The sequence below is a fragment of the Palaemon carinicauda genome, chromosome 14 (assembly GCF_036898095.1).
Source record: "Palaemon carinicauda isolate YSFRI2023 chromosome 14, ASM3689809v2, whole genome shotgun sequence".
Lineage (NCBI taxonomy): Eukaryota > Metazoa > Arthropoda > Malacostraca > Decapoda > Palaemonidae > Palaemon > Palaemon carinicauda.
This window is the reverse complement of record NC_090738.1, coordinates 42,163,392-42,188,876: the sequence shown is the minus strand read 5'-3', so window position 1 is coordinate 42,188,876 and position 25,485 is coordinate 42,163,392. Positions and strand designations below refer to the sequence as shown.

General features: G+C 36.3%; 1 protein-coding gene across 3 annotated transcripts in view; it reads left to right on the top strand.

Annotated features, from left to right (window-relative positions):
- Positions 1-21,270: 21,270 nt before the first annotated feature.
- LOC137653178 (uncharacterized) overlaps positions 21,271-25,485 on the top strand; it is a 95,155-nt gene continuing 90,940 nt past the window's right edge. For all 3 annotated transcript variants that reach the window (XR_011046417.1, XM_068386560.1, XM_068386559.1), the window contains exon 1: positions 21,271-21,553. Coding sequence is in view for 2 of the 3 variants with exons in the window: in XM_068386560.1 (XP_068242661.1) it covers positions 21,505-21,553 (49 nt within the window). In the remaining variant the exon portion in view is untranslated. The remainder of the gene's footprint in view (positions 21,554-25,485) is intronic.

The following is a 25,485-nucleotide window of genomic DNA, read 5'->3' as shown; positions in this document are numbered from 1 at the left end:
GGAAGAAATTGAAGAAGTTTCCCAGGAAGAAGTTGAAGGGGTGTCCCAGGAAAAGACACCTCCGTCTGAAGAGACGTAAAATACTATCATTGGCTGCACAGTAGAAGATATCATCAGCTTCATCATCATCCTTTCTACTGTGCAGCAAATTCATCGCCATCATCATTCAAGTTTTTCTTGAACTTCTTTCGTGGTGAGTACAGTAACAATCTTTATTTTTTACTTTAATATTCTAACATTTTAATATTTGTGCCTGTTTTAGTTTAGTACTGTATGCATTAAGTTAAAGGGAAGGTTTTAAAAGTCTGAAGAGTATACATGTTGTAACCTATCATATTTTTTTTGTTTAAAATTTACATTTACATACTTAAACAATCTCTCTCTCTCTCTCTCTCTCTCTCTCTCTCTCTCTCTCTCTCTCTCTCTCTCTCTCTCTCTCTCTCTCTCTCTCTCTCTCTCTTAAATTGTTTTCCTGCTTTGCTACGTACAGTATGTACTGTATGATTTTATATACTGTAGATACGGTAAATAATATTTGTAATACTGTAACATATTTTCTAAAAGCTTTTACTGTAAATATCATTATTTATCACTTTCATCATGCGCATTAAATTCCTTCTTTGTTCTGAGCGTGGTTGTTTACTGAGCGTACTTTATGACGCCGTCGTTTCAGGCGGCGTCATAACGAAAAACATTTCATTTGGAAGTCCTAAGAAAAATTAAGTAAAATATTGGTAATAACCAAATCAACATACTGTACTGAATAATCAATATAATCGATGCAAAAACTAACCTATACATAGATGTGTAAATGCGTTTGTTTCTTCATTATGATCAGAGAAACGTAAACAAAACATTGGTTGCCATTTTTTATCGTGCTTTTTGGTGTGTTTAGGAAACGCATGATATAAAATCGCCTTTGATATTTGTGCCTGTTTTAGTTTAGGGTACTGTAGTACATGCATTAAGTGTTCTGTACATTAAAGGGTAGTTTGTTAACAGTACTACGTACAAGGGAAGGTTTTAAAAGTCTGAATATACATGTTAAATAAATAGGTAAATATGGTGTCATTACTTCGCGGATTTTCACCTATCGCGGCCGGGTCTGGAACCTATCTACCGCGATAAACGAGGGTTCACTGTAGTATATTTCCCTTAGTCAATTTTCGGTTTAGAGATTTCTCGAGCGTACAGTCATTTTACGCTCGTAATACTACTAAGGGAGATGTCAGATATTAGACGATCGTTTTTGTTTCACAATACTTGTATCGTTATTTAATATTTCGCTTTTGAGACTACTAACATTATTCATATATCCTATTGTATTTTCTTTATGATCTAATGTGAAATAGTTTAAAGTGCTAGTGTTCAATGGCAGATAAAATGACGCAATGCAGTCAATCTACGATACGTAATACTCTTGACAATCGTTTTTTGTTTTCACAGTTACTTGTATCGTTATTTTATATTTCGATTTTGAAAATACTAATATTAATCATATATCCTATTGTATTTTCTTTCTAGCCCTTGACGAAGAGTATAATCTCTCGCAACGGGAAGGTCTATTAAGATCTAATGTGAAATAATTAAAAGTGCTAGTGTTCAATGTCAGTGTAGTGGAGGGTGCGTCCGTTCGTGTCCGTCATAATCCCATGCACCCCAACCCCTGGGAGAAGGAATGTCGAAAGGCCAAAGGATATGTCAGACCTTGATTAGCGAACGGACGTCCCGTCGAGCGATCATGTTGACGATCCCCAGATCGCCCCCTCGCCACAGAAAAGGCGAGGTTAAAATGTCTGCGTCTTCATCGGACGACACAAAACCGTGACGTGGTTGGCTCCAACCACTACGTTCAAGACCACTCAAGAGACGTATGTCTCCTAATAAACCATCCTGCTGTGACTGGTGTTCGCCGGAGGTTTTTTCCTTTCGGACGAAGACGACGTGTCAGCACCGAAACAGTCACGTAAGACGCATAGTTCGTCGGAGGTGGAAGGTGCTCAGTTTACGTCAGTACACGGTTCTTCCCCTCCCCCAGTTTGGGAAATGTCACAAGGACTTTCCCCTGGTGTCCACCCGAATACTGCTGACGATCCCTCACAACGATCGGTACACGGTTCAGATCGTGCACAAAGCACGCTGGAAGTATCGTACGATACCTCACAGCGATCAGTACATCGTCAGTTAGTGCACACGGTGCTCATCATGTATCTGATTTGTCTAAATTAAGAGGTCGTATTTCGTCTGTTTGACGCTTACGATTCTCGGGCAGAGAAGTCGCGTCTAAAAGAATCTAAGTACAGCAATAGACCAAGAAAAGGGTCTTCCGTTAATCAAGATATTATCAGACAGCGTATTTCTCCGACACTCGGCAACGCTCCCTCTCAGCGATCAGCTCGCGTTGCGGAAAGTGACAAGGTGGACGCATGCGGCAGTCTGGTCTCTCCCTCACGGCATTCTGGACACAGACATCAGTCCGGACGTATGCTGGACACATATAGTCAAAATTTGTCCACACAACAAGATAGACAAGCAGTTGTCTCGCCTTCGTGATCTGCGAAATGCGTGACGATCGCTCATGCGAGACGCATGCGACACGCTGATAGCTCACGGCAATCTGGACGCATGCAGCAGTCTGGAAACTCACGGCAAACTGGACGCATGCGGCTGTCTGGACATATGCTGGACGCATGCAGTCAGGTTTTGTCCCCACGTCACTATAGACAAACAGTTGTTTCTTCTTCGCGACTGACTGGACGCGATACTAATGCTTCCTCATGGCTCGCAGTAGACTCACGGTATTCGGGACGCATGCAGTAGACTGATACTCTCATGGAAACATACAGCAGTCTCAATCTGGACACATGATAGACGCATATAGTCGGGACTTGTCCTCGCAACAGGATAGAAAATTTTTTGTCTCTCCTTCGCGATTTTCTGAACGTGCAACTAACGCTCCCTCGCATCACGCTATTGACATACAATTTGCTGAACGCATGCTGGATGCACGCGAACAAGATTTTCCCTCGCATGGAGTTACCGATGTTGATTCTTCCTTACAGCATGTTGATCTTATGCTGGAAGCACTGGAACCTGTCTCTCCCTCGAGGCTTACAGTACATAAACATGATGCTTCTTCGCAACTGGATGGTATCCTTCACGAGATTCCTTCAGGACAAGATGAATTATTTTTGGAAGACAATAACCGACAGGATGACGCGGTTTTGTCTCCTACCCATTCGAATCAGGGAATCGATGTTCCATTAGCCGAATTAAAAGACGAATCTCAGGATTCACTTCAGGCAGCTGAACTTAAAAAAAAAAAAAAAAAAAAAACTTCTGACAGTTTTAACATCTCTGTATCCAGAAGACTTTACTCAACCTATACCTCAGAGCCTGCCCTCTCAGTTTTTGAAGGGCAGACCCCGAAAAACATCCTCCTTCAAGAAGATGGTCCTGGCTAGATCGGTTAAGAGAGCTTTCTCAACTCTCAACCAATGGACGTTCAAGAGAAAGGATCTAGGGAAGGCCTCCTTTTTCTTTTCTTCAAACTCGACTGGCTTCCAGATTTAGTGTGTGGTATTCGACTGGGGAAGTTCTCGGTTTGGGAGTTCCTGCCTCCTCCCAGGGAGACTTCTCCAGACTTGTTGACTCCTCACTCAGGTCAGCCATGAGCAGGTCGAAGATTGTGTGGTCCAATTCTGAAATGAACCATCTGCTGAGGGGAATTTTTTAGATGATAGAAGTCTTCAGCCTTATGGACTGGACTCTCGGAACTCTCGTAACGAGGCTCAGATGCATCTAATTGCCTGTTTGGATAAGGCCGGGAGGGATGGCTCCATCGAACTTTCCGCCCTTTTTCACGGCAGGAGTTCTTAAAAAGAGAACTATGTTTTGTTCCTTCTTATCTTCAGATTTGTCCTTTGTTCAGAGATCTGAACTTTTACTTGCTCCGTTGGGTAATCATCTTTTCCCTCCGGACTTTGGGAAAGATTTGTCGACAGCTCTGGCATAGCAGGCTACGCAAGATCTTATCTATAGGACTGCTAAGAAAGTCCTCCCAGCTAGCTTTTTAGCAAGGATACAAAAGGAGGCTCTTTCCACTCGTCAGCCCTTTCGTGGGAGAGCCCCTTCAAGGGGAACTCAGAGGATTGCGGCTGGAGGTCAAGCTCGCAGATTCCCAAAACAACAAACCGAATCAAGAAAGTGAGACTTGCTATGCCTCCCATGTCGTCGATACCCTTAGAGTTGACAACAGTCCACTCAGGGAACAAGGCAGCAGCTCTTCAAGAGCAAGTGAACCTTATGCTGTCGAAGTCAGTCATAGAAGTGGTAGAGGACACCTCCCCGGAGGGGGTTTTACAACAGACTTTTCCTAGTTCCGAAAAACTCGGGGGGAATGAAAACCTGATCTGGACGTCAGTCCATTGTACAAGTTCATCAGCTAAGTAAAATTTGCCAGGGAAACTTCAGTGTCAGTCCTTACAGGCAACAGACAGGGAGACTGGATAGTGTCTTTGGATGTGCAAGACGTGTATTTCCATATCTCGATACACCCGGACCACAGAAAATTTCTAAGGTTCGTGTTCCTCGAGACCATTATCAGTTCAAACCACTCTGTTTTGGACTGAGCACGACTCCCTACGTTTTTTACCCGGGTGATGTCCAACGTGGCTCCCTGGCTTCATGTAAAGGGAGTAAGGTTTTTCTTTGTACCTGGACGACTGACCACTCAGAGCAGAATCATAAGTAAAGTGTCTGGAGGCTCTTCAAAAAATAATGCCCTTAACGCAACAGTTAGGTCTGATGGTAAACCTGGCCAAATCTTAACTAACACAATCACAGAATATAATTTTTCTAGGGATGATAATCGGTTCTGTTCGCGCTCAAGGCACTCCGGAAATGTCGCAAGGACTTTCCCCTTGTGGTCACCCGACTACGGTTGACGATCCCTCGCAGCAATCAGCACACGGTTCAGTTCGCGCACACGGCGCGCTTCAAGTGTCTGGTCTGTCTGAACTAGAGAGGTCGATTTCGTCCCTGTTTGACGCATACAATTCTCGCCTAAAATTTTTATACATAATTTAGCAAGTTGCCAATTCCCCGAGTGCTTGGTTCTGGATTGACTATTGGCATGATTTTCTCTTCATTGTTTATATATGACAGATTATTTTAACATTGTTAATGATTTTAAGAATTTTATATTTTTTCACTATTTTCATATACTATATAGCTTATTTCCTTTCCTCACTAGGTTATTTTCCCAGTTTGAGCCTTGGGTAGTGTCTTACTTTTTCAATTAGGGTTGTAGCTTAGCTAGTGATATTGATATGACAGAATCTTTATCAGAACTGGCACTGAAATTACTCAAATGACAATGAAAAGGAGATTATTGTTTTTCTCAAAATGTTCATGCATAAATAGTGTCTTTTGTCTTTATATTTCATTCATCTATCCTTTTCATATCACTATTCCTCACTAGTCTTTCATGTCAGTCCAGCAACTGATAATTCCGTGGTAGTTATTAAGGACTATGACATTGGCTTTAAATGAAACATCCTGATGATCCACTCTAATCTGTTTATTCAGTTGGAATTACTTTTATTGCTTCATAAGTTACTTAGTTTTGCATGGTATCCAAGGACCCTTAATCAATCTGAGTTCAAACTTTGCCTATATTGTAATGTACATGTCTGTAGAGTACAAATGTCTTGATGTTAGTCATCACCGTTACTATATCACGTCTAAGTTCGACAGAGGTGACTTGATAGGGAATCTTACATTGTATGATGTACAGTATTGCTATTAGTAATTTGAAGTATCAATTGCCTCTTGGTCATGTAAGAAGTCAGTGTGCTTATCATTTGTAGGTTAATAAGGTATGATTTTATTTGCATAGTAGTATACAATTGAGAGTATTAATCATCTTGAAACTATCACGATTTTATTTCTGTCAGCTAACGTCTTCATTTTCATCATATTAATTCCCTTTGCCTCTTTGTTAGTCACCCTTTCATTCGAAGATAATCTGTTGCTGTCTTTTGAAATAAATGATCTATTGCTTGAGTGTGCATTTGGGCACACTATTCTATCTTATTTCTCTTCCTATTGATTTTTTTAAGTTTTTATAGTTTGTATATGAAAGATCTATTTTGATGATGTTACTGTTCGTAAAATGTTTTATTTAATTGTTCATTACTTCTTGTAGGCTATATTTTCCTGTTGGAGCCCGTGGGCTTATAGCATCCTGCTTTTCCAACTAGGATTGTTGCTGCCATTGTAGTACAATCCAGAACTTTTTATACCTTTGTTTACTAGGTTTCAATCAATCAATTTTGAGTGCTCTTGTTTATCGAGCGTTTGGATTTTGCAGTACAGGTATAGGAACAGATGGTATTGTCAAAGTCTTAGCATATTTTAAGAACTTGGCTTGAAACTATAAGAAAATATTTGGGAATATGGTTAAATTGCAAGGCAAGATTGTGATTTGATTTTAATGAATGATTCGGGATCTACCTGATATCAATTATTATTAATCAAAGAAATTAAAATATTTGAATTATAAACTAATTTTCCATGAAAAAATTAAACCTTCAAATTACTAAGTGAGATTAATCTTCAGTCATTTCTACAATGAAAGCTTTCATTGATTGTTTTTACTACAGGACTAATGTTGAAATTTCTATTTCAGGCAGAAGTCTGGTTAAAGAAACAATTACTGCATTCCTTATTTTATTTCCCTTCTAAAATAACCAAGAACAGCATTCATCAAGTAAGCACAAGATCCTCAGTGTTAGCAAGATTTATACATTTGACAGCTGGTAAACGTACAAAATCGAAGAACGAAGTATGGGGAAATGTGTAAAGAAATGCTTTTGAATAATCAGAAAAAGGATTGTCAAGAAAAAGGATCGTCAAGCATGTTAACAAGTTTAAACTACACCTAAGCTATTTAAAAATTCAACATTAAAGGGATTTACTCCCTTAATTGAATACATTTTACATTCAGATCAATGAAGTAGAATTTTTTTTATACTATTGTCAAATATGTTTTTGAGGTAGACCTACCAAAGTGTTTTGTAAGAAAAAAATTTACTAAAAAGGTATTCAATAAACTTATTAAAAATTAAATTTAAATAATATCCTGCATTTAATCTAATGTGATAGCTTATATTTATAAGTTGTGTTTTAAGTGAATAGAAATTTTATTCCTTGTGCACTGCACCTACTTGCCAATTTCATATAAATGTTTTATTATTTCTATGAACTTCCCCTGATGTTCATATTTGCTTCTCTCATTTCTGTGAACTTCCCCTGATGTTCACATTTGCTTCTCTCATTTCCGTGAACTTCCCCTGATGTTCACATTTGCTTCTCTCATTTCCGTGAACTTCCCCTGATGTTCACATTTGCTTCTCTCATTTCCGTGAACTTCCCCTGATGTTCACATTTGCTTCTCTCATTTCCGTGAACTTCCCCTAATGTTCATATTTGTTTTTCTTGATGCTTGCTTCCTTTTATAGTTATTTACCCAAAAGCTGAACAATTTATTGTATTCTTAACTTTAAATGGGCTTATATCTCTAGTATAGTATAGAGACAAATAGGCAGGTTAGGGCAATAACTACAGTGTGGGTTGGCACAGTCGTCTCTAACTGTGTTGAGCTAAAAGAAAATTAACGTAGTCTCCAATTCCGGGTGCAGATATCTATGGTTATCTTAGGATATGTCCCTGATTATACACAATATCTTCGGATAGTCGTTCCGGGGATTAGAACCCTGTGATGCCTGACGGTAATTTCTTATAATATCAATCGCAGAAATATTATCCAGTAGGAAGCTGCCGGAGGGAACTTCCATCAGGACGACATGTCTCGAGCCCAAAAAAAATTAACGTAGTCTCCAGTTGGCTCATTTTTGTTTTATTAACATTTGTCACAAATACATGAAGTGCAGTCCAGCCAAAGCTCATGATTGTTTTGTTGGTCATTTGATATTGTTTACTATATTGCAGAGTAGAACAGATGTTTAAAAGACTCAATTTTGCTCTTCGAAGGGTTGAAGATGAGATAGAAGAGAGAACAGTGGAATTTTTTTTTCTTTTTTACTATGCCAAAGGGCCAGCACCAAATCAAATAGAATGAAAGTCCCGTACCGATTCATTATATTGTGGCAATTATAGATGAATTAAAGAAAATATTTCTCAATTTTTATCTAGATGTAACTGACTGGCATATCTTACAATTTTTGGACATTGTTGTGATGCACCAGATTGTTCTTTATTGAGTTTTATTAAGGTTTTTATTTATTTGTATTACTGTAATCCTTTATTAATTTGGTCTGACTGCCCTCATGCAGAGCATGGGTGCTTTTGTATAAATATTCTATATTTGGTACAGGTTTTGCTAGTTTGCCATTCAGAGCATCTTTGTGTTTGGCCAAGTCAGTTGATCTAAATCACTCTAATAGAAATACATATTCTTTGAAATGACTTTTGATAGAACTTAAATAAAACTAAAGAATTGTACTGTATCTTTCTTTTACTGATTGTAGGATATCAAGGATCTTATGTTCACGATTATCCTTGCTTGTTCACATCAACAGATGACAAAACTAAGTATGTTGCTTCCAACCAAGCCTACTGTTAATGTGGACTACCCTCCCCAGAAGTTTTAAAAATGAGTTTTGGTTTAGTGAACTGAATAAATCAGATGTGCTTTTGGTTCTGGCGTTTTCCTTACATTCAGAGAGGAATTTCAGGAAAGTGTTTCTTAAACTTTCCCATAAGAATTTAGTTTTATTCTGATAATCTAATTAAAACAACAAGGCTGAAGTTTCCACATCTAATTTATCTTTATTCTCCTCATGGGGTTAGAGGTAAGTTTCGATGCAATATTGCTGAAGTAATTTCCAGGTATTGAGGAAATGTTTAGACAAAGGGTCTTAGCTGAATTTGGTTGGTAGTCTTAAGGTGCTACAGCCCACCCTTCCCTGTTTTTCACCGCAAATGTAGCTTCATATGCTGACTCCCGTACTGCCGCTACCTCAACGCCCACCAAGGTGACCCGAGATAGCAGCGGTGCCTATCAGAACTGCGGCATTGTCGCTCTTCATGCATTTCTAGTAAAAAAATATTCTCCCCTTAATTTGAATCTATAGAAAGGATCTCCTTTCAGACATTGACACACTTTATCTTGGTCTTAGCATCGGCTTAAAGAGCAGGTGAGTTGTATGTGGCCTCAGTCCGCATGGTCTTCAATATAGGGGTATCATAATTCCACTGTTACTGGGTTTCAGATCCAAAATTGTTCTCGAATAATGTTACTCATTTCATATCTTTGTACTCTTGTGTCCTGAGATGCAATCAAAGGGAGGGATGGGATATTTTCAGTTAACCTGTCTGATGCTTATTCTCATGCTCCACTTCGCTTAGGTTCATGGAAATAACTCAAGTTTGTTACAGGACAGAATTTATCAGTTCAATTTTTTTTTTTTGGGGGGGGGGATTGAGCAGTTTTTCACATCTTTGTGAAAATGGTTTAATGTACGAGTAAGAAGTTTTCTTCATGGAGACTATAGAGTGGTCTTCTAGAAATTTTGAGAGAGTTTTTTTTTTAATGACTGGTTCTGTTGAACTTTCTTTCAAGGCCGGCAATTATAGTTGTTTCAAAAAGTCCTGTCTGATTCAGTCTCAATTAGTGTTTTGTCTTGAAATAATGATGGCCTCTTCCTTTTGGGGCATTTTTGTTAAAGAGAGTTTGGAACTTTCTGCTTATAGCTAAGTATTCAAGAAATGAAAATTCTTTTGGTCCACAATTGGATGTGCCCGAAAAGAACTACAGCTTTTGGGAACATACATGTATAATGCACAACTCGGGTGGAATAATTTTTAAAATATCTTAAGTGTTTGGGATAAGCCAGCAGACATTTAAGAGACACACTGGGGGAAAATTATAACACTGTACTCTGAACTTGATAAAATTTATACAGAGTATTCGGTTCCATCACCAGCTTTAGTTGATTTTATTTATTTATTTGGTCTTTTTTAATACCTTCTAATTTCACATCTAGTTGTTATTGTGTGAAAGTGGTGTAATTGATTTTACAATATAGGTTGAAATGATACCAAATGGTGTGAGTGTACAGGTATGGTATCCTATAGCACTATATGACCTTTGATGCATAAACAGTTTCTGTATCAACCACTGAGCATCAGAGGAAACTGTTTGAATTGCGGATATTTTTGTCTACCTTAAAATCTATGTCTTGAGGTAGCGGTTCTGGGTACACTTGGGCACGCTATTCTATCTTATTTCTCTACCTCTTGTTTATTTATAGGTTATATGTGAGAGATCTATTTTAGCGTTGTTACTGTTCTTGAAATATTTTATTTTGAATGTTCATTATTTATATTGCAGATTATTTATTCCCTTTCCTCACAGAGCTATTTTTCCTAGTTGGAGCCCATGGTCTTATAGCATTTTGCTTTTCCAACTAGGATTGTAGTTTAGCTAGTAATGATAATAGTAATGTGATATGGCTACTTGAATAGGGTGCTACTTTCAAGATTACTGTAATTAGTTCTTAGGAACCTAGCCAATTGTTGAGTCACAGATGTTCTTAAATTTCGTAAAATTATTAGCTGTGCTGGAGGCACTGGTTCTGTCGCACGATCTAGTTAAAAAAGGATGTACGCTCGGACCTCACAGCAGTTTTGAAGTATGTGAAGCAAGGTATCACAAAGTTGCGAACTATAATTTTGTCCTAACAGAAGAACTTTTATGTTATGAAGAAGAAAGGCACATCTGCTTTCTTCTTTGTTTTATATTGATAATTTTTCTTTGATCAATGCTCTTTTCTTTTCAACCTCTTGTTAGAATTTGAATGCTCATATTAAGAATATCTCGTCAGTGTATAGAAAGTGTAACCTTTTTTAGGTTATCTAAAGCCTGTGAATTTTTACATAAACATTAAAATGGAAGAGCATGAATAAATGTTAATGAATTACAGGTTGTATAGAATATTTTTTGTACCATCCTTTGGTAATGTATCTTATTTTTCCTTTTTTTCTTGTTCTTGGCAGTTTTATTACAATGCTTTTTTAATGTAAAATAAAGACTATAGTGTGTTTTGATTGTTAATGATTGGCATCCTTAAGTTTCTATGGTTTCTTAAGGAAGAAGTTATTATTCTTAATTGATAACCTTTGTGATAAAGTTGCCCCTTCAGTTTATCGGTGAATTATTATTATTTTTTTTTTTTTCTTTTTTTTTTTTTTTTTTTTTTTTTTTTTTTTGCAAGAAATGTTTTGTAGGTTATAGATGTATTTAATGCAAAGGTCCTGGAGTTGAAAAATCCCTTTTATATTTTGGTGGGATGTCTCTGCAAGGCCTAAACTGAGTGATCATGGTTCTCTGCATTCTGATTTGACTACCAAACATGGTTGTCTAATTCATGTTATAAATTTCCTGACAACTAATTGCCAATAATTTGGAACTTGTACATTTATATATAGCTAAGCTACAACTCTAGTTGTAAAAGCAGGATGCTGTAGGTCCAAGGTCTCCAACAGGGAAAATATCCCAGTGAGGAAAGGATATAAGGAAACATATAATAGTGTGGCTGGGTGTACCCTCAAACCAGAGAACTCTAACCCAATACAGTGGAAGACCATGTTACAGAGGCTATAGCACTACCCAAACTAGAAAACAATACAGCAGTTTAGTTTTAGAATATCCTTCTCCTGAAGAGCTGCTTACCATAGATAAAGAGTTTCATCTACTCTTGCCACGAGAGAGTGGCCACTGGACAATTACAGTGCTATAGTTAATCCCTTAAGAGAAGAAGAATTGTTTGGTAATTTCAATGATGCTGGGTGTATGAGGAGAGAGGAGAAAGTGTAAGGAATAGGCCAGATTATTTGTTGTATTTGTAGAAAAAAGAAAATTGAGTTGTAAGCAGAAGGGATCCAATGTAACACTATCTGGCCAATCTAAGGGCCCAATAACACTCCAACAGTAGTTTCTTAATGGTTGGCTGATGCTCTGGCCAACCTACTATCAACAAAAGGGAAGATGAAGTTTTGGTTTTCTTTGTATTGTCATGTGTATTAAGGAAAGAAGAGAATGTGTAAAGGACAGACCAGACTATTCAGTGCATGTTTAGGTAAAGGAAAACTGAGCCGTAACTAGTAAGGGATCCAATATAGTGCTTTCTGGCCAGACAAAGTGCCCAATAACTCTAACGGTAGTTTCTTAATTGGTGGCTGGTGCCTTGGCCAACCTTCAACCTATAGATAGGCAATTCTTCTTATGCGAATGAAGCCTGGAGCAGGTTGCAAAAGACCACAAAAGGTTCTGGTGTTACAGTGCCATCCTCCTATAGTGTAAGTCGCAGCTTGCATTTGTTAGTATTGCTATTTAATTTAAACCACCTTCCTGCATAAGGTAAAGCATAACAGTTTTCCACGTCATTGGATATTTTCTTCTATTATACCTATTAAAAACAACCCTGCCTGGTAATCTGCTGGACTGGGGTTTGAGGCCCGCTTAACCCTGATAGTTTTTTATAGTGTCTATAATCTTGCCACCCTTGTGAGCTAAGGATAGATAGTTTTAAAGGAGTCTATAAGTCTACCTGCTCTGTTACCAGCAGCCATTGTCTGACCCTCCAATGTTCTCGCTTGGGTATTTATCATATGTATATAAGGTCATTTTCTAGGGCATTGTCATTGTGACTTGCTTCTTCCATTCATGTTTGACCTTTAAAGAACAGTAGCCTTCAGACCATCGTTCAATGCTGGCGTCTGCAAAATTTTCTGCCATGATTCACACAAGCTTTAGATATAACGGTAAGTAGTTTCATCAACAGAGGGTGGTTTCTTGTTCAATGCAAAGTACAGCCATCAACTTTCCTAAATCATTAACATTTTTAATCATACAGGTATTTAAAAATGTCTAGGCCTACTGATATACATGAGGAGTTTTTGGAATTCTAAGTCTTTTGGGGGTGATGTTTGATGTCCAGTAGTTCATGACAATGGATGTCGTTTGTTCTTGGAATTCATTTTAAATGTCAACAAAATACCAAAGTTAAGAGAGTCAGCAATGTGATTTACATGGTATATGATGCATGTCCGTACCCTACGTATTTGGATGTCTTTTTTATTATTATTAAATCTATCATATTCAACCTTGTCTTCATTATTATTACTGCTTCTTGAATTAAGTCCACCTTTTAATATAATCATTATTAGCTATGTTACAACCATAGTTGGAAAAGCAGGATTCTATAAGCCGAAGGGCTCCAACAGGGAAAAATAGCTCAGTGAGGAAAGGAAACAATAAAATTAATAGACTACGAGAGAAGTAACTAACAATTAATATAAAATATTTTAAGAACTGTAACAACATTAAAATAGATCTTTCACATAACTATAAAAACGACAAAAAACTAGAGGAAGAGAAATAAGATAATAATTTGCCAGAGTGTATACTTAGGTAAGAGAACTTTGTAACCTCTTCTGCCATTAGGTTACTATATGCCTACATAAACATAAAAGGTAGGAAACCTTGGAGGAATAACTATTATGCCCAGGGAAGGAACACCGAAGAATGAGGTGTCTGGACTCCGGAGGAGGAAATACTCCTGCTGATGTGGCATAATTTTTAAGTGACTAGTATTGAAATTAAGTATTCTAATAAAGTTTGAGGTTCATCTTGTGTTCGCCAGCTATCATTATCAAATGCTATATTCACTATTAGAGCAATATGTCAATCTATATTTGACTGACATTTGTTATATTGGCACCATCTTTGTTAAGCAGCTTTTCTAGGAGAAGAGCATTCTAAAATCAAACCATTGTTCTCTGGTCTTGGGTAGTTACATAACCTCTGCACCATGGTCTTCTTCCACTGGCTTGGGTTAGAGATCTCTCGTTTAAGGGTACACCCTGCCACACTATTCTGTTTGTTTCCCTGTTTCCTTTCCTCACTAGGCTATTTTCCATGTTGGAGTCCTTGGGCTTATAGTATATTGCTTTTCCAACTAGGGCTGCAGCTTAGCTAGTAAAAATGATATTCAAATAGCAGTCTATTTACAGAAGTATACAGTAGACCTATACCAAAACACTCAACATGAATAAGTGTGTGCATAATTTTTAGATTTTTAAATTAATTCTAAAATGAAATTGAGCAGCTGCTTTTAATGTAAAATATTGTGTATTTCCAATTCCATTTGGTTTTCAAGTAAAAGGTATCAGACGCCTTCAACCAAACTTCTTCATTATCCATAAGGGTGAACTTGCCAGCAAACACATCACAAAAGATATAGTTACATCGTTCAACTGTTTCTATAACTTGTTGATACTATTAGAAGGGTAATTAAATAACATCTCCCTTCATTCAAAATATAGATAAATATTTGTAAACATAGTTAAACTAACATAATACTTCCAAGTCAGTAGAATAAAAAGTAGGATAGCAGAGTAGGCCCATATCGAAATGACATCTTTAATCCGACTATAATTGTAAATACAAATAGCTATTTCATACATGTGGAGTCTGTAGCCAAACTATGAATCCTAAGTTTTAATATACTATCTAATTTCAGTTTATGGTGATATTTCTTTTTATTTCAAGTAAATCTCACTAATCTTATATCATAAAATTATATAAGTTTTGGAAGATGATATTCCTTAATGTATTAACTCATCAATTTTCTAATATGACTTTATAACTAAAAGAAAAATAAATTTCCCATAAATAAAGTTTTCTTTAGTTTAAATTTTTTACCGTTTTCTTTTTATTGGCTCTTTGATCTAGGGGAAACTTGCTTATAGATTTCACTCATATACAGTATATCCATTGAATATTGAATTATAATTCATACGAATATCTTCTGAAATCCTGTTATAATTCAACTAATCTACCGTAAGAATGCTTAAATATATCCTAAGCAAAAGACTATAATCTTAGCTGATGAAAAGGCTATAGAACGCAGACTATGGTGGAGGTCCCTGATTGGTTGAAACAATTATTTAACCCGAAGGACAACTTTTTGTGAATTTGTCCCCAAATCTGGGAATTTTTAAAGGTTTTGGGGGGCATTGAGTGTGGGAATTCCCTTACGTCTGGTAAATGTAAAACATTATCTAAATACTCATGAATAATTATCCAGTCTTCAATGAGACATAATAAAAGTGAATGTCTTAATTACGTTTTATTGTTTTCCTACAATATACCGTTCATGGCAATTAGAACTTTATTAATATATATTTCAGATCACAAATTGAAATCAGAGCACAAATTAATCATTAATAAAACAAAAATACACTGTATGATGTTTCACAATTGGAACAATTAGAAATAAAAACAGAATAGATTATAATTACAGAAGGTAAAGGAGTACACTGTACAGCATTTAATAGGCTGTAAATTTAATTGTGTTGAAAAAATGACTGGAGAAATTACTTCTGGTCAGGGGAACTTTTAGGGACTGTCTAGGGATGTTCTTGACTGTGTAAACTGTTGAAGAAGATTCATTTCTCAGACAAAGAGAGAGGAAGAAGGAAACTAGTCTCGTGACTCTCGTCTTTGAACTTGTGATCCTGCAAATAGTGGAGGCTTTTATGGGTAAGGAGAGACAAACTTTACAAGGTCTTAATGATTTTATTATGTTCTCGCGGTATCTTTAATTACTCAAAATACTGGAGATTCGAATATCTTGTAGGTTCTGTAGGTTTCCATTTGTTAAACCATCGAATTTCTGTAAGGGTCTTTTATTGGCCTTTTTTTTTTTTTAGCGCGTGTTGGTAATTCCATTAATCAGTGAGTGGTTATTACATGAGATTGTTTCCAGATGTGGCTTTAACTTTTCAGTTAATGAGATGGTGTATAACTGTAGTCGCTGTGTGGTTTTAGTTCCAGTTAAGGAATCTGTAATCACCTATAATTGAAGTTACTATAAGAATGAATTAAAATAATACTAATGCCTGTAGCCGTAGGCCTAGATTTTAGAATCCAAATCAAATGTTGATCATTTTTATGGAATTTTTGTTCCCGTGGTTAAAACAGAGGGTCGTATCATTTTAATATTTGTGCAATGTTTTAAAAAAAAACACGAAAGAACTTTTTAATCACATACTTTGATTTAATCTGATAAGAAATTTGATTAGAGATTATTTTTCACATTTTAAAAGGTGTGAATATGATGGTGTAAACTATAGTGAAAACTGTGATTTGTGCAATTATTTGCATTGCAAAAGTGTAATTAAGAAACGAGGGTTTCAGGTGATGTGTGATGGAAAGTTGTTCGTTAGGTGACCAAAAATATAATTCAATGAGCAACTCAACATTCTCACAGAATCATTATTTGATTGATACACAAAATTAATTCTTTGTTATAATTTGGCATATACATACTGTATAAATATACATATATCATTCATTTGAATACAAATGCATATATCATTCGTTTGAATACAAATGTATACAATCCTTGGCACAAATATATACAATCATTTTGCTTTTAAGAAACAACCATTGTCTCCTTTACGTTAGTTTGATAACTCACAGTACCAACCACGCCCACTAATTAATGCTCTCTCTCTCTCTCTCTCTCTCTCTCTCTCTCTCTCTCTCTCTCTCTCTCTCTCTCTCTCTCTCTCTCTCTCAGAGGTCTATCCTATTTCCCATTATCAAGATTTGCTAACCTTGATTTCATTGATTGTTTCAAAGTTCGATGTTTTCATTTCAATACAGAGACAGATATCCACCCGGACGTGACTGCAGGTGTACTTATTACATATAATGCTGGATATTATATTCTAAATGATTTATAAAGACCGAGAAAGTTTTGTTATGGATTTATCAAAATTACTTTCTACCCTACGCTCTTGCAACAAGAAATAGGCCTATCAGATTTTATTTCCCCACAGGAATTTGTTTGAAACTCAGTTGAAGGTTCAGCCCCAATGGATTTATATCTTTAATGGTGAAAAATAGGGTTCTGGGCTAAAGCGTATTTTCAAAGTAAGGAGGACTACTGTATTCTCTTGATTGGAATTACAAGCGATGTACTATCATGCAGGAATTGTTGTAAAATTCTTAAATCATCAGTACGAATGTTTACAATTATCAATAGAATGTTGATGTAATATTTTCTAAATGTTTTTACCGAATGAAAACAGAGAGAGAGAGAGAGAGAGAGAGAGAGAGAGAGAGAGAGAGAGAGAGAGAGAGAGAGAGAGAGAGAGAGAGATTTCAAACACCAAAGGAGAAATTTCTTTGTCAAAGCTCTCTCTCTCTCTCTCTCTCTCTCTCTCTCTCTCTCTCTCTCTCTCTCTCTCTCTCTCTCTTGCTTTGTAATAATAGAAGAATGCCGCAGTTTACCGTTTTATTTCGGTTATTTAACAAATATTTTACTAGTAAACTTTAAAGTTTCATGAGTGGGTCTCCCGCATAAGTATTGCTTACGTCAGAACTGTTTAATTTCAGTGTCCCTGTAACATTGTTACTTTACTTTACTTTACGGGTTTATTTCTCGCCCTCCATCAGACACTATAAAGGTCTGTTCAGGCGGGCCTTGGTGTGTGAAAAAATAATTTCTTTCCAGTTAATATTTTGCTCTGTATCGCTTATCAGTTATTTCGCTAGCATTTGTATTCAGGCTTAATAGTTTTCAGGTCACTATTATAACACTTTCTAAAAAGATAAGTCTTTAGGTTTTTCTTGAAAGCTTCCATATTATTGCTATTCTTGACATCGAGTGGAAGGTCGTTAAAGAGTCTCGGTGCAGCATAACTGAACGTTCTTCCTCCTATTGCATGATTCACACTAATTTCGAATTGTCTATGTGGGTCATCAGCATGTCTAACTCTTACAGCGGCGCTGGTAGCTTCAGGGTAGGGGACCAAGCAATCACGAAGATATTTAGGCTTATCACTTGTAAGTGCTTTATGAGTCAACAAACAAATTTTAAATTTAATTCTAGCCTTAACAGGTAACCAATGTAGATCGATCAATGCAGGAGTTATTCTCTCCCTTAGTTTAATGCCTTTTATCAGTCTAGCCGCCCGGTTTTGCACATTTTGAAGCTTTCTTAGTACGTGTATTGGGCAATTTGTAGTACAGAGAATTGCAATAATCAAGCCTTGATATTACATGACTCATCACTAAAATTTTTGTACTGCCCTCTGTTAAATATTTTCTAATAAATGCTATGTTTCTCAGGTGATAGTTACACACTTTCACTGTGTTCACAATTTGGTCCCTCATTGACAAATTACAATCTATCAGTACACCCAAATTTTTCACAACAGGCACAATCCCAACATCAGCATCACCAATTTTTATACTTTGAATTAACTGGTAATTCTTCAAAGCCACCTTTGTGCCAAAGAACATACATTCTGTTTTATCATCATTTAATTTGAGCTTTTTCCTCTGCATCCATGTTTTTATTTCAGTCATTATCTCATCAATTTTCTTCTCTGTATCTTGTGTTGTTGAAATTGAGAGGTAAAACTGAGTATCATCGGCATATAGTTTAAAGCCCACTTTTTGTTTTTTCAAGATGTGTGATAGCTTGATAGTATATATGTTAAACAAGATAGGGCCCAGAACACTACCCTGTGGTACACCCTTCATAAGAATTCTCTCATTGGATCGGTTTCCAGAAACTTTTACAATAGTCTTCCTGTTCACTAAGTAACTTCGCAAAAATTTCAGTGCTTCCTCAGTCACTCCAATAGACTTTAAGTCGTCAAGTAAGTACTCGTGCACAACAGTGTCAAAAGCAGCACTAAGATCTAACATAATCAAAATTCCACACTTTCCCTCATCAAGAAGACCTATCATATCATTCATTATTGAGCATAAGGTAGTTTCTGTAGAATGATTAGCTCTGTAGGCCGATTGATTTTCCGGAAATACATCTAATTCATCAGTATGCGCCCATAATTGCTCACTTATGACTTTTTCAATAAGCTTTGACATGTAGGATAAATTTGAAATGGGCCTATATGAATTTGGCTCGTTTACATCACCTTTTCCTTTGTAAATTGGTTTGATCAACGCAGTTTTTTTCACTGCTAGGAAAACAGGATTGTGATATACTTAGGTTCATTATGTTCAGGTAAATATTATATACAACTTGCTTGTTTGGAGCTTCACTTATTGAACTGTTTTGGAAAGGGTTGTTTCCACAATATGTATTCTTCATCTCTCTCATAACCTTTAACAAGTCGCACATATTTATTTCCTTAAATTTTATCAACTTCTTTCCCTCCTTCACTTGCATAGTTGACTGTCCTTCAAAGTGATTTTGAGGGAAACCTCTATAGATTTTATCAATTTTTTCATTGAAGAATATAGCAAAGCTCTCTGCACAAACATTGTCAAGCAAGACATATTTTTTCCTTTAATCCCATCAAATCATCAAGGTTTTTGTGAAAGTCCTTCATGTTATTGGTTTTTTTACATTCTCCGTTGTAGAATTTTCTTTTTGTTTTTTCTAACAGGATGTTATAGTAATTTCTGGCCTTATTATATAGATTTCTGGCTTGTAAGGATTTGGCTCTTTTCCATCTACCTTCCATCTTACGTCTGTGTCTTTTTGCCTTTAATAGCTCACTATTATACCATCTAACATTTTCGCGTACAACTATTTGTTTGTTCTTTTTGGGACACATGGTATCGTACATTTTTCCAAAATTGTCGTTGTATTTCTTGGTATAACACCCAACACATTCTCTGTCTACCATATGTTCACATTGTGTGTTCACACAAGACATTTGCGCTACATTAGCTTCAATAAAATTCTCAGCAACAAAATTTTCCCGTTCCCTATATGTGATCCATTTTTTCAATACTCTGGTGCAATTTATATTAACATCAAAAGTGATGAGTTTATGCGTTTTTTGGGATCTCAAAGTCTGGTTCCACTTCAAAGTTTTTTATTAGGTTTGAGTCTTTTCCACATACGACCAAGTCGAGTGTATGACCACCTACTGACGTTGATACCAAAACACTGTTTATTAAATTAAACATCTCAAATACTTCCTTGAGTTCTTTAGTCTTATTATCATTTTCATCATCTACCCAACAATTAAAGTCACCATCAATTAATGTATTTTTGATGTCCACCACACCCACAAGAATACTAAATTCTTCAATGAATTTCCTCATATTACTCCCTGGTGGTCTATATAATGATATTATATTCAATACCTTATTGTTTCTTGTCAGTTTTAAACATGTATATTCAAACGTTTCAAATAGAAACCCTAGAGAAGGTTTTCGACACAAAGACACCCACTCCTCCTCCAGTTTTGTCCTTTCTTGGTACGTGGTAGAAATCGTGAGTACACGGCGTCATCTCCTGAATCTTTGAGTTATCACTAATATTTCCCTGCAACCAAGTTTCCGTTAATAAGCATAAATCTAATTCCATTTCGTTAATAAGATTTCTAATCTTTATGGTTTTATTCCCCACCGATTGAATATTTATCAGACCACACTTAACCAATGGGCTAAACTCCATGATCGGTTCTATTTTAATAACAACTTAAAATATATTCTTAGTTTAGAGTGAGAATAACATTTATCCTATGTCAGCAACTAAGAGTTCCATAGTCGGTAAAATTGCAAGAACATTTTGTTCAGTGGCAAAGCTATCTTCGCGTAGAGGTAAATTTGAAGACATCCTTAGGTTTCGATAAGTTTCTCCTCTCTCTCTCTCTCTCTCAAGTGAATACTGGAAGGCAGTAAGCATCAAATCCATGTTAATATTAAATATTCGGAAGTGTATCCCAAGATATAAGTTATTTGTAAGTTTAGATTAAGTCAGCTCAGCACATGCACTTACACAGAAGTAAGTGGTTGGTAGAATAAAGCTTAATTTTGATCTTTAAGGGACGCCATGCCACCAATGCATTGAAATTGTTTAAGTAAAAGTAGGAAATTACCGTGATAAAAGCTCAAGTAGAAACACGGCTTTTTGTTTAGATTTTTAGAAAAATATTCTTGGGAAAACTTTTATAAAAACGTATTGTTTTGATGCAACTCTCGTTTTTTTTCTAACATTCAATTAGCGTTTGTTTAATGACCTAATTGTCTCATTAGTAATGACTAGACTCTTACCACAAGTGGAAGGGGGGGGGGCGCGTTGCCCTGGCCTGTTTTTCGACCAACCAGACAGAACTGGTTTTCTGCATATTTGTTCTTCGTCTAAAAGGGTGGACCTACTCGTTGTCAGTGAACTTTAAAAAAAAAGTCCGTTTATAATCTGAAAGTGGGAAGCCTTATTCAGTCATTAATACCAACAGTCTTCGTTTAGTATTATGACAAACGGTTGTATTTATTTTGCATGAATTAATATTGTTACTAAGTGATGATTACCTTCAGGTGGAAATTACTTGCGACATTTTAATGAAAAAAAAAAAAAACCTTAAGAGTTTCTCATACATTTGGTTCCATTAAGGAACTTTACTTAAAGGGCTGTTTTTATGGCCCTGTCACACACAGAGGACACCTACGCCCTGCAGAGCTTACAAGGTCAGTCAGTTTATCGTGTACATTTTAAGGTATTTTGCATATCACAAAGTTCGTCTTTATTGTCAAATGCTTTCGTTTTCAAGCTGAGGTACTATTTAGGTTTTAACATTTATCCTCACCTTATTTGCAATGACATATTTGCTATTAGTTTTCATGTTGGTTCTGGTAGAATATTAATAAGTTAGGACGAATTTCTTGTGTAATTCTAATATTTGAGAAAATATTCTTGGGAAAGCCTTTATTGATATGCCTTATGTATTGAACTGTCATCAATATTTTCCTATCATTCACTCGTGGGCAGGCGTAACCAAAGCATTAGTTAGTAACTAAACTCTACTATAACTGGGGCGGGGTGTGTCTAGTCTGTTTTTCGACCAGTCAGGTAAATGTGGTTTTCAACGCAGGCCTATTTGATCTTCGTTAAGAAGACGGCCCTACTCGTTGTCACCTATTTTTTTTTTTAGATCTGTTTGTAATCTGAAAATAGGAAGTCTTATTTAGTTTAATGTAAAGGTTAATAAGTTATTTTTGTTTTGATTGTATCAAGTTTTGAATTGATAAATCATGAACTGTTTCATGTAGAAATTTCCGAAGGCAATATCATTTTGATGAAATAAAGCTGGTTATTAGTGATGCACAAGATTGCATAAAGCGTCAATACTGTCTATGATACTTCGTGGACGAAGGAACTTGAATCGAAAGATTGAATATAAACTCTTTATTGATTTTTGCTTTTTCATAGCTTAAGGGCAAATTGTCCTCAAATACATCAGGGCAATAAAATTAGCTGTATCCTCGGTCAGGTGAGTTAAATTGTCTTAAGACTGTGTGCAGGTTACGTAACATAAAGTTTTGATGAGAACCAGAGTTCTATGAGCCTGGTGTGGACCATATTATCAATCATTAGCATCTTTGTGTCCTTATGATTAATCGTGTTTTGTCTAATAAGGCTCTAATAAACGTGACTGTTCTAGTGCTTTTATGTTAGCTGTTTTGCAGTTGCTTTGCTTGTGAACGTGGCCCTTCAGTGTAAAGTAGTGATAGGCGCTCTCTCTCTCTCTCTCTCTCTCTCTCTCTCTCTCTCTCTCTCTCTCTCTCTCTCTCTCTCTCTCTCTCTCTCTCTCTCAGAAAATAGCAAATGCTTGGAATAGGATTCCAGCGGATGTAGTAAACAGTAACACGGTAAACAAGTTCAAGAATAAGTTAGATAAGATCATAACAACTTTCTAAATGCTTAAACTAAATCGCTCTACCAAAGAGCCCGGCGTCAATGACCTTAGATGTCAGGATGCCTGAAAACTTTAAATCATTCATTCATTCTACCAAAGAGCAAATGTTATCTCCACGGATCGACTAAAAAGTCCTTTGAGACATCCGAAATCCTCGTAACTCCTTGAAACTCTCGCTCGTGTATTCTGTTACCTTTCAACACACAGAAGTGACCTCATCATGACTACTTGTCTCAAAATTACCCTTTTCTAAGAATTTGCTATGGTGACCCCCTTTAGGTATTCTACTAGTAATCCTTCCAGTCATGTGGATTTAAATCCATTTTGCAGTCGATATCCTTCAGTCCTACCGGTGGTTTGTTTCTTCGATTTCAAATGGTACAAAATATCCCATTTAGTTTTCTATTCAGTTTTCGGCTATACTGGTTGATTAATTTGGTAGTTAAGATCCAATTTGTCCAAAGCTGTTGATCCTATGAGAGAGAGAGAGAGAGAGAGAGAGAGAGAGAGAGAGAGAGAGAGAGAGAGAGAGAGAGAGAGAGAGAGAGAGAGAGAGAGAGAGGGTGGCTTAACGTTTACTTAATTGCATGAAGGAATTATTGTGAAGCCTTGTTGCCTGCCCCCCTCTCTCTCTCTCTCTCTCTCTCTCTCTCTCTCTCTCTCTCTCTCTCTCTCTCTCTCTCTCTCTCTCTCTCTCTCTCTCTCTCTCTCTCTCTCTCTCAAAGAAAATATTTGCTAAATCACCGGAAGCTTATTCAGTCTCTAAACCTATTCGAATAAACGATTTTTTTCCCTAAAACACCATCGCTGATCAAATTCATTTGAATGAAATAATTATATTAGTTAATTTTTCATAATCCAGTCGACAAACAACTGTAATCTCCTCATTAGTTATGGCATAACTCTTTTTATAAGTACTATTGGTTCCTCGTCTGTGTTTTCGGTCTGCCAAGCAAATGTCGTTACTTGCAGTTTTGCTCAAGGTGGGAAGACGGAGAAACACGTTTTCGGTGTTACTACCTAAATGTAAAGATAATTGTTAACTTACTTTTTTTTAATGTCCAAAAGGACGATAAATACTTTCATGTGTAAATTACCTTCGGCACTGATTTGTGAAGCAAAACTGGTTATAAGTAATAAATGTGTTTCTTCAGTACACAAAATCTAGGTTAATGATGATCTGCGAACTTCGAATTTGTGTCCATGATTCAGACCAGGACCCACATCTAGGTGGGTTCTGATTTAAACTATTTGTGCTTTTTGGCACGTATGTTCATTTTCATGTTCGGTGGAGACTTGTTTTTTTTCGTATCGGGATACTTAAATTGTGTACCATCTCATAGAGTGAATTGGGAGTGAAATGTTGTCGAATTTATTCATGTAACTTATTGAGAAAAAGTTTTTATGTATGTATGTATGTACCAACTCCTATCAAGTTTGAATGCATATTGCGTGCTTAATTATTTGTTGATTATCATAAGTTTCAACATATTTGCAACCAGGTATGATCCGCAATAACTTCAAGGGGGGGGGGGTTATTGTGGGTGGCTTCTTGGGGAGGGGGTTACTGGGGAGTGGTCAGTATTAGTGAAATGGAAATATTCTTGGAAGGTATAAATTATGAATCATATTCATGTACATTATATGAATTAACAGTTGAGAAAAAAATTATATTGTTACCCCCAAATTTAGCTAAAGTGTTCTTAATAGGCCCCACGTTTATTAAATTGTGCTACGACCTTTTTATTTATTTATTTATTAAGTGTATTAACTCGAACCAAATATACATAGTTTGCTTAACTATATTGATATATTATGCCTGAAAACTTTAAATCAATCAATCAATATTGATATATTAGGTTACATACTTTACTTTAAGGGCTGTTTTCATGGTCCTATCACGCAGAGGAACACTTGAGCCCTGCAGGGCCTACAATATCTGTTTATCATATTAGGTGTTTATCGTATCATGCATCGTTTTCCGTGTTTATTGTTAAATCCACATATCGAAGCACTCGGGAAATGAAAAAAAAATCTTGCAGTTTCTTCTTAAAAGCCTTAATACCTTCAGTCTTTCGAATATATAGTGGGAGCTTATTGTATAGTCATATGGCTGCACAATTGAAAGTTATAGAACCTACAGTAGGCATGCATCTTGGTTCCATTAACTCGAAACTATCTGTAACTATTATCGTGTCAACACGATTTGTTGGCTGCACAATATGTAGCAATTCTCTTAAATATTTTGGACGTCCGGTTCTAATTACTTGATTCATTACACAAATACCTTATTCTAGCTTAAATAGGCTGCCAATGTAATTTAATAAGTATTGGAGTGATCCTTTCTTGAGGTGGGGCACCTTTTTATCAATCATGCAGCTATGTCTATTATGTTTTGTAATATCTTTAAGTTGTCATTTGAGGTCGTAACAGAGCGAGTTTCAATAGTCAATTCCGGAAATAACACAGGACTTATCATAGTCTCAGTTTGCCTTACTTCTGGAGTGACGTCATTATAACAAAACACGGAAAATGACGAGTGGACTTGTCCATTGTAGTTATAATATAAACTGGAAAGAAATTATTTTCACACATCAAGGCCCGCCTGAACAGACTCTTAGTGTCTGATGGAGGGCGAGAAATAAGCCCCTAAAAGTAATACCAGGGAAGTCGGACAATCGTTTAGCGGTTGTCCAAAGTTAT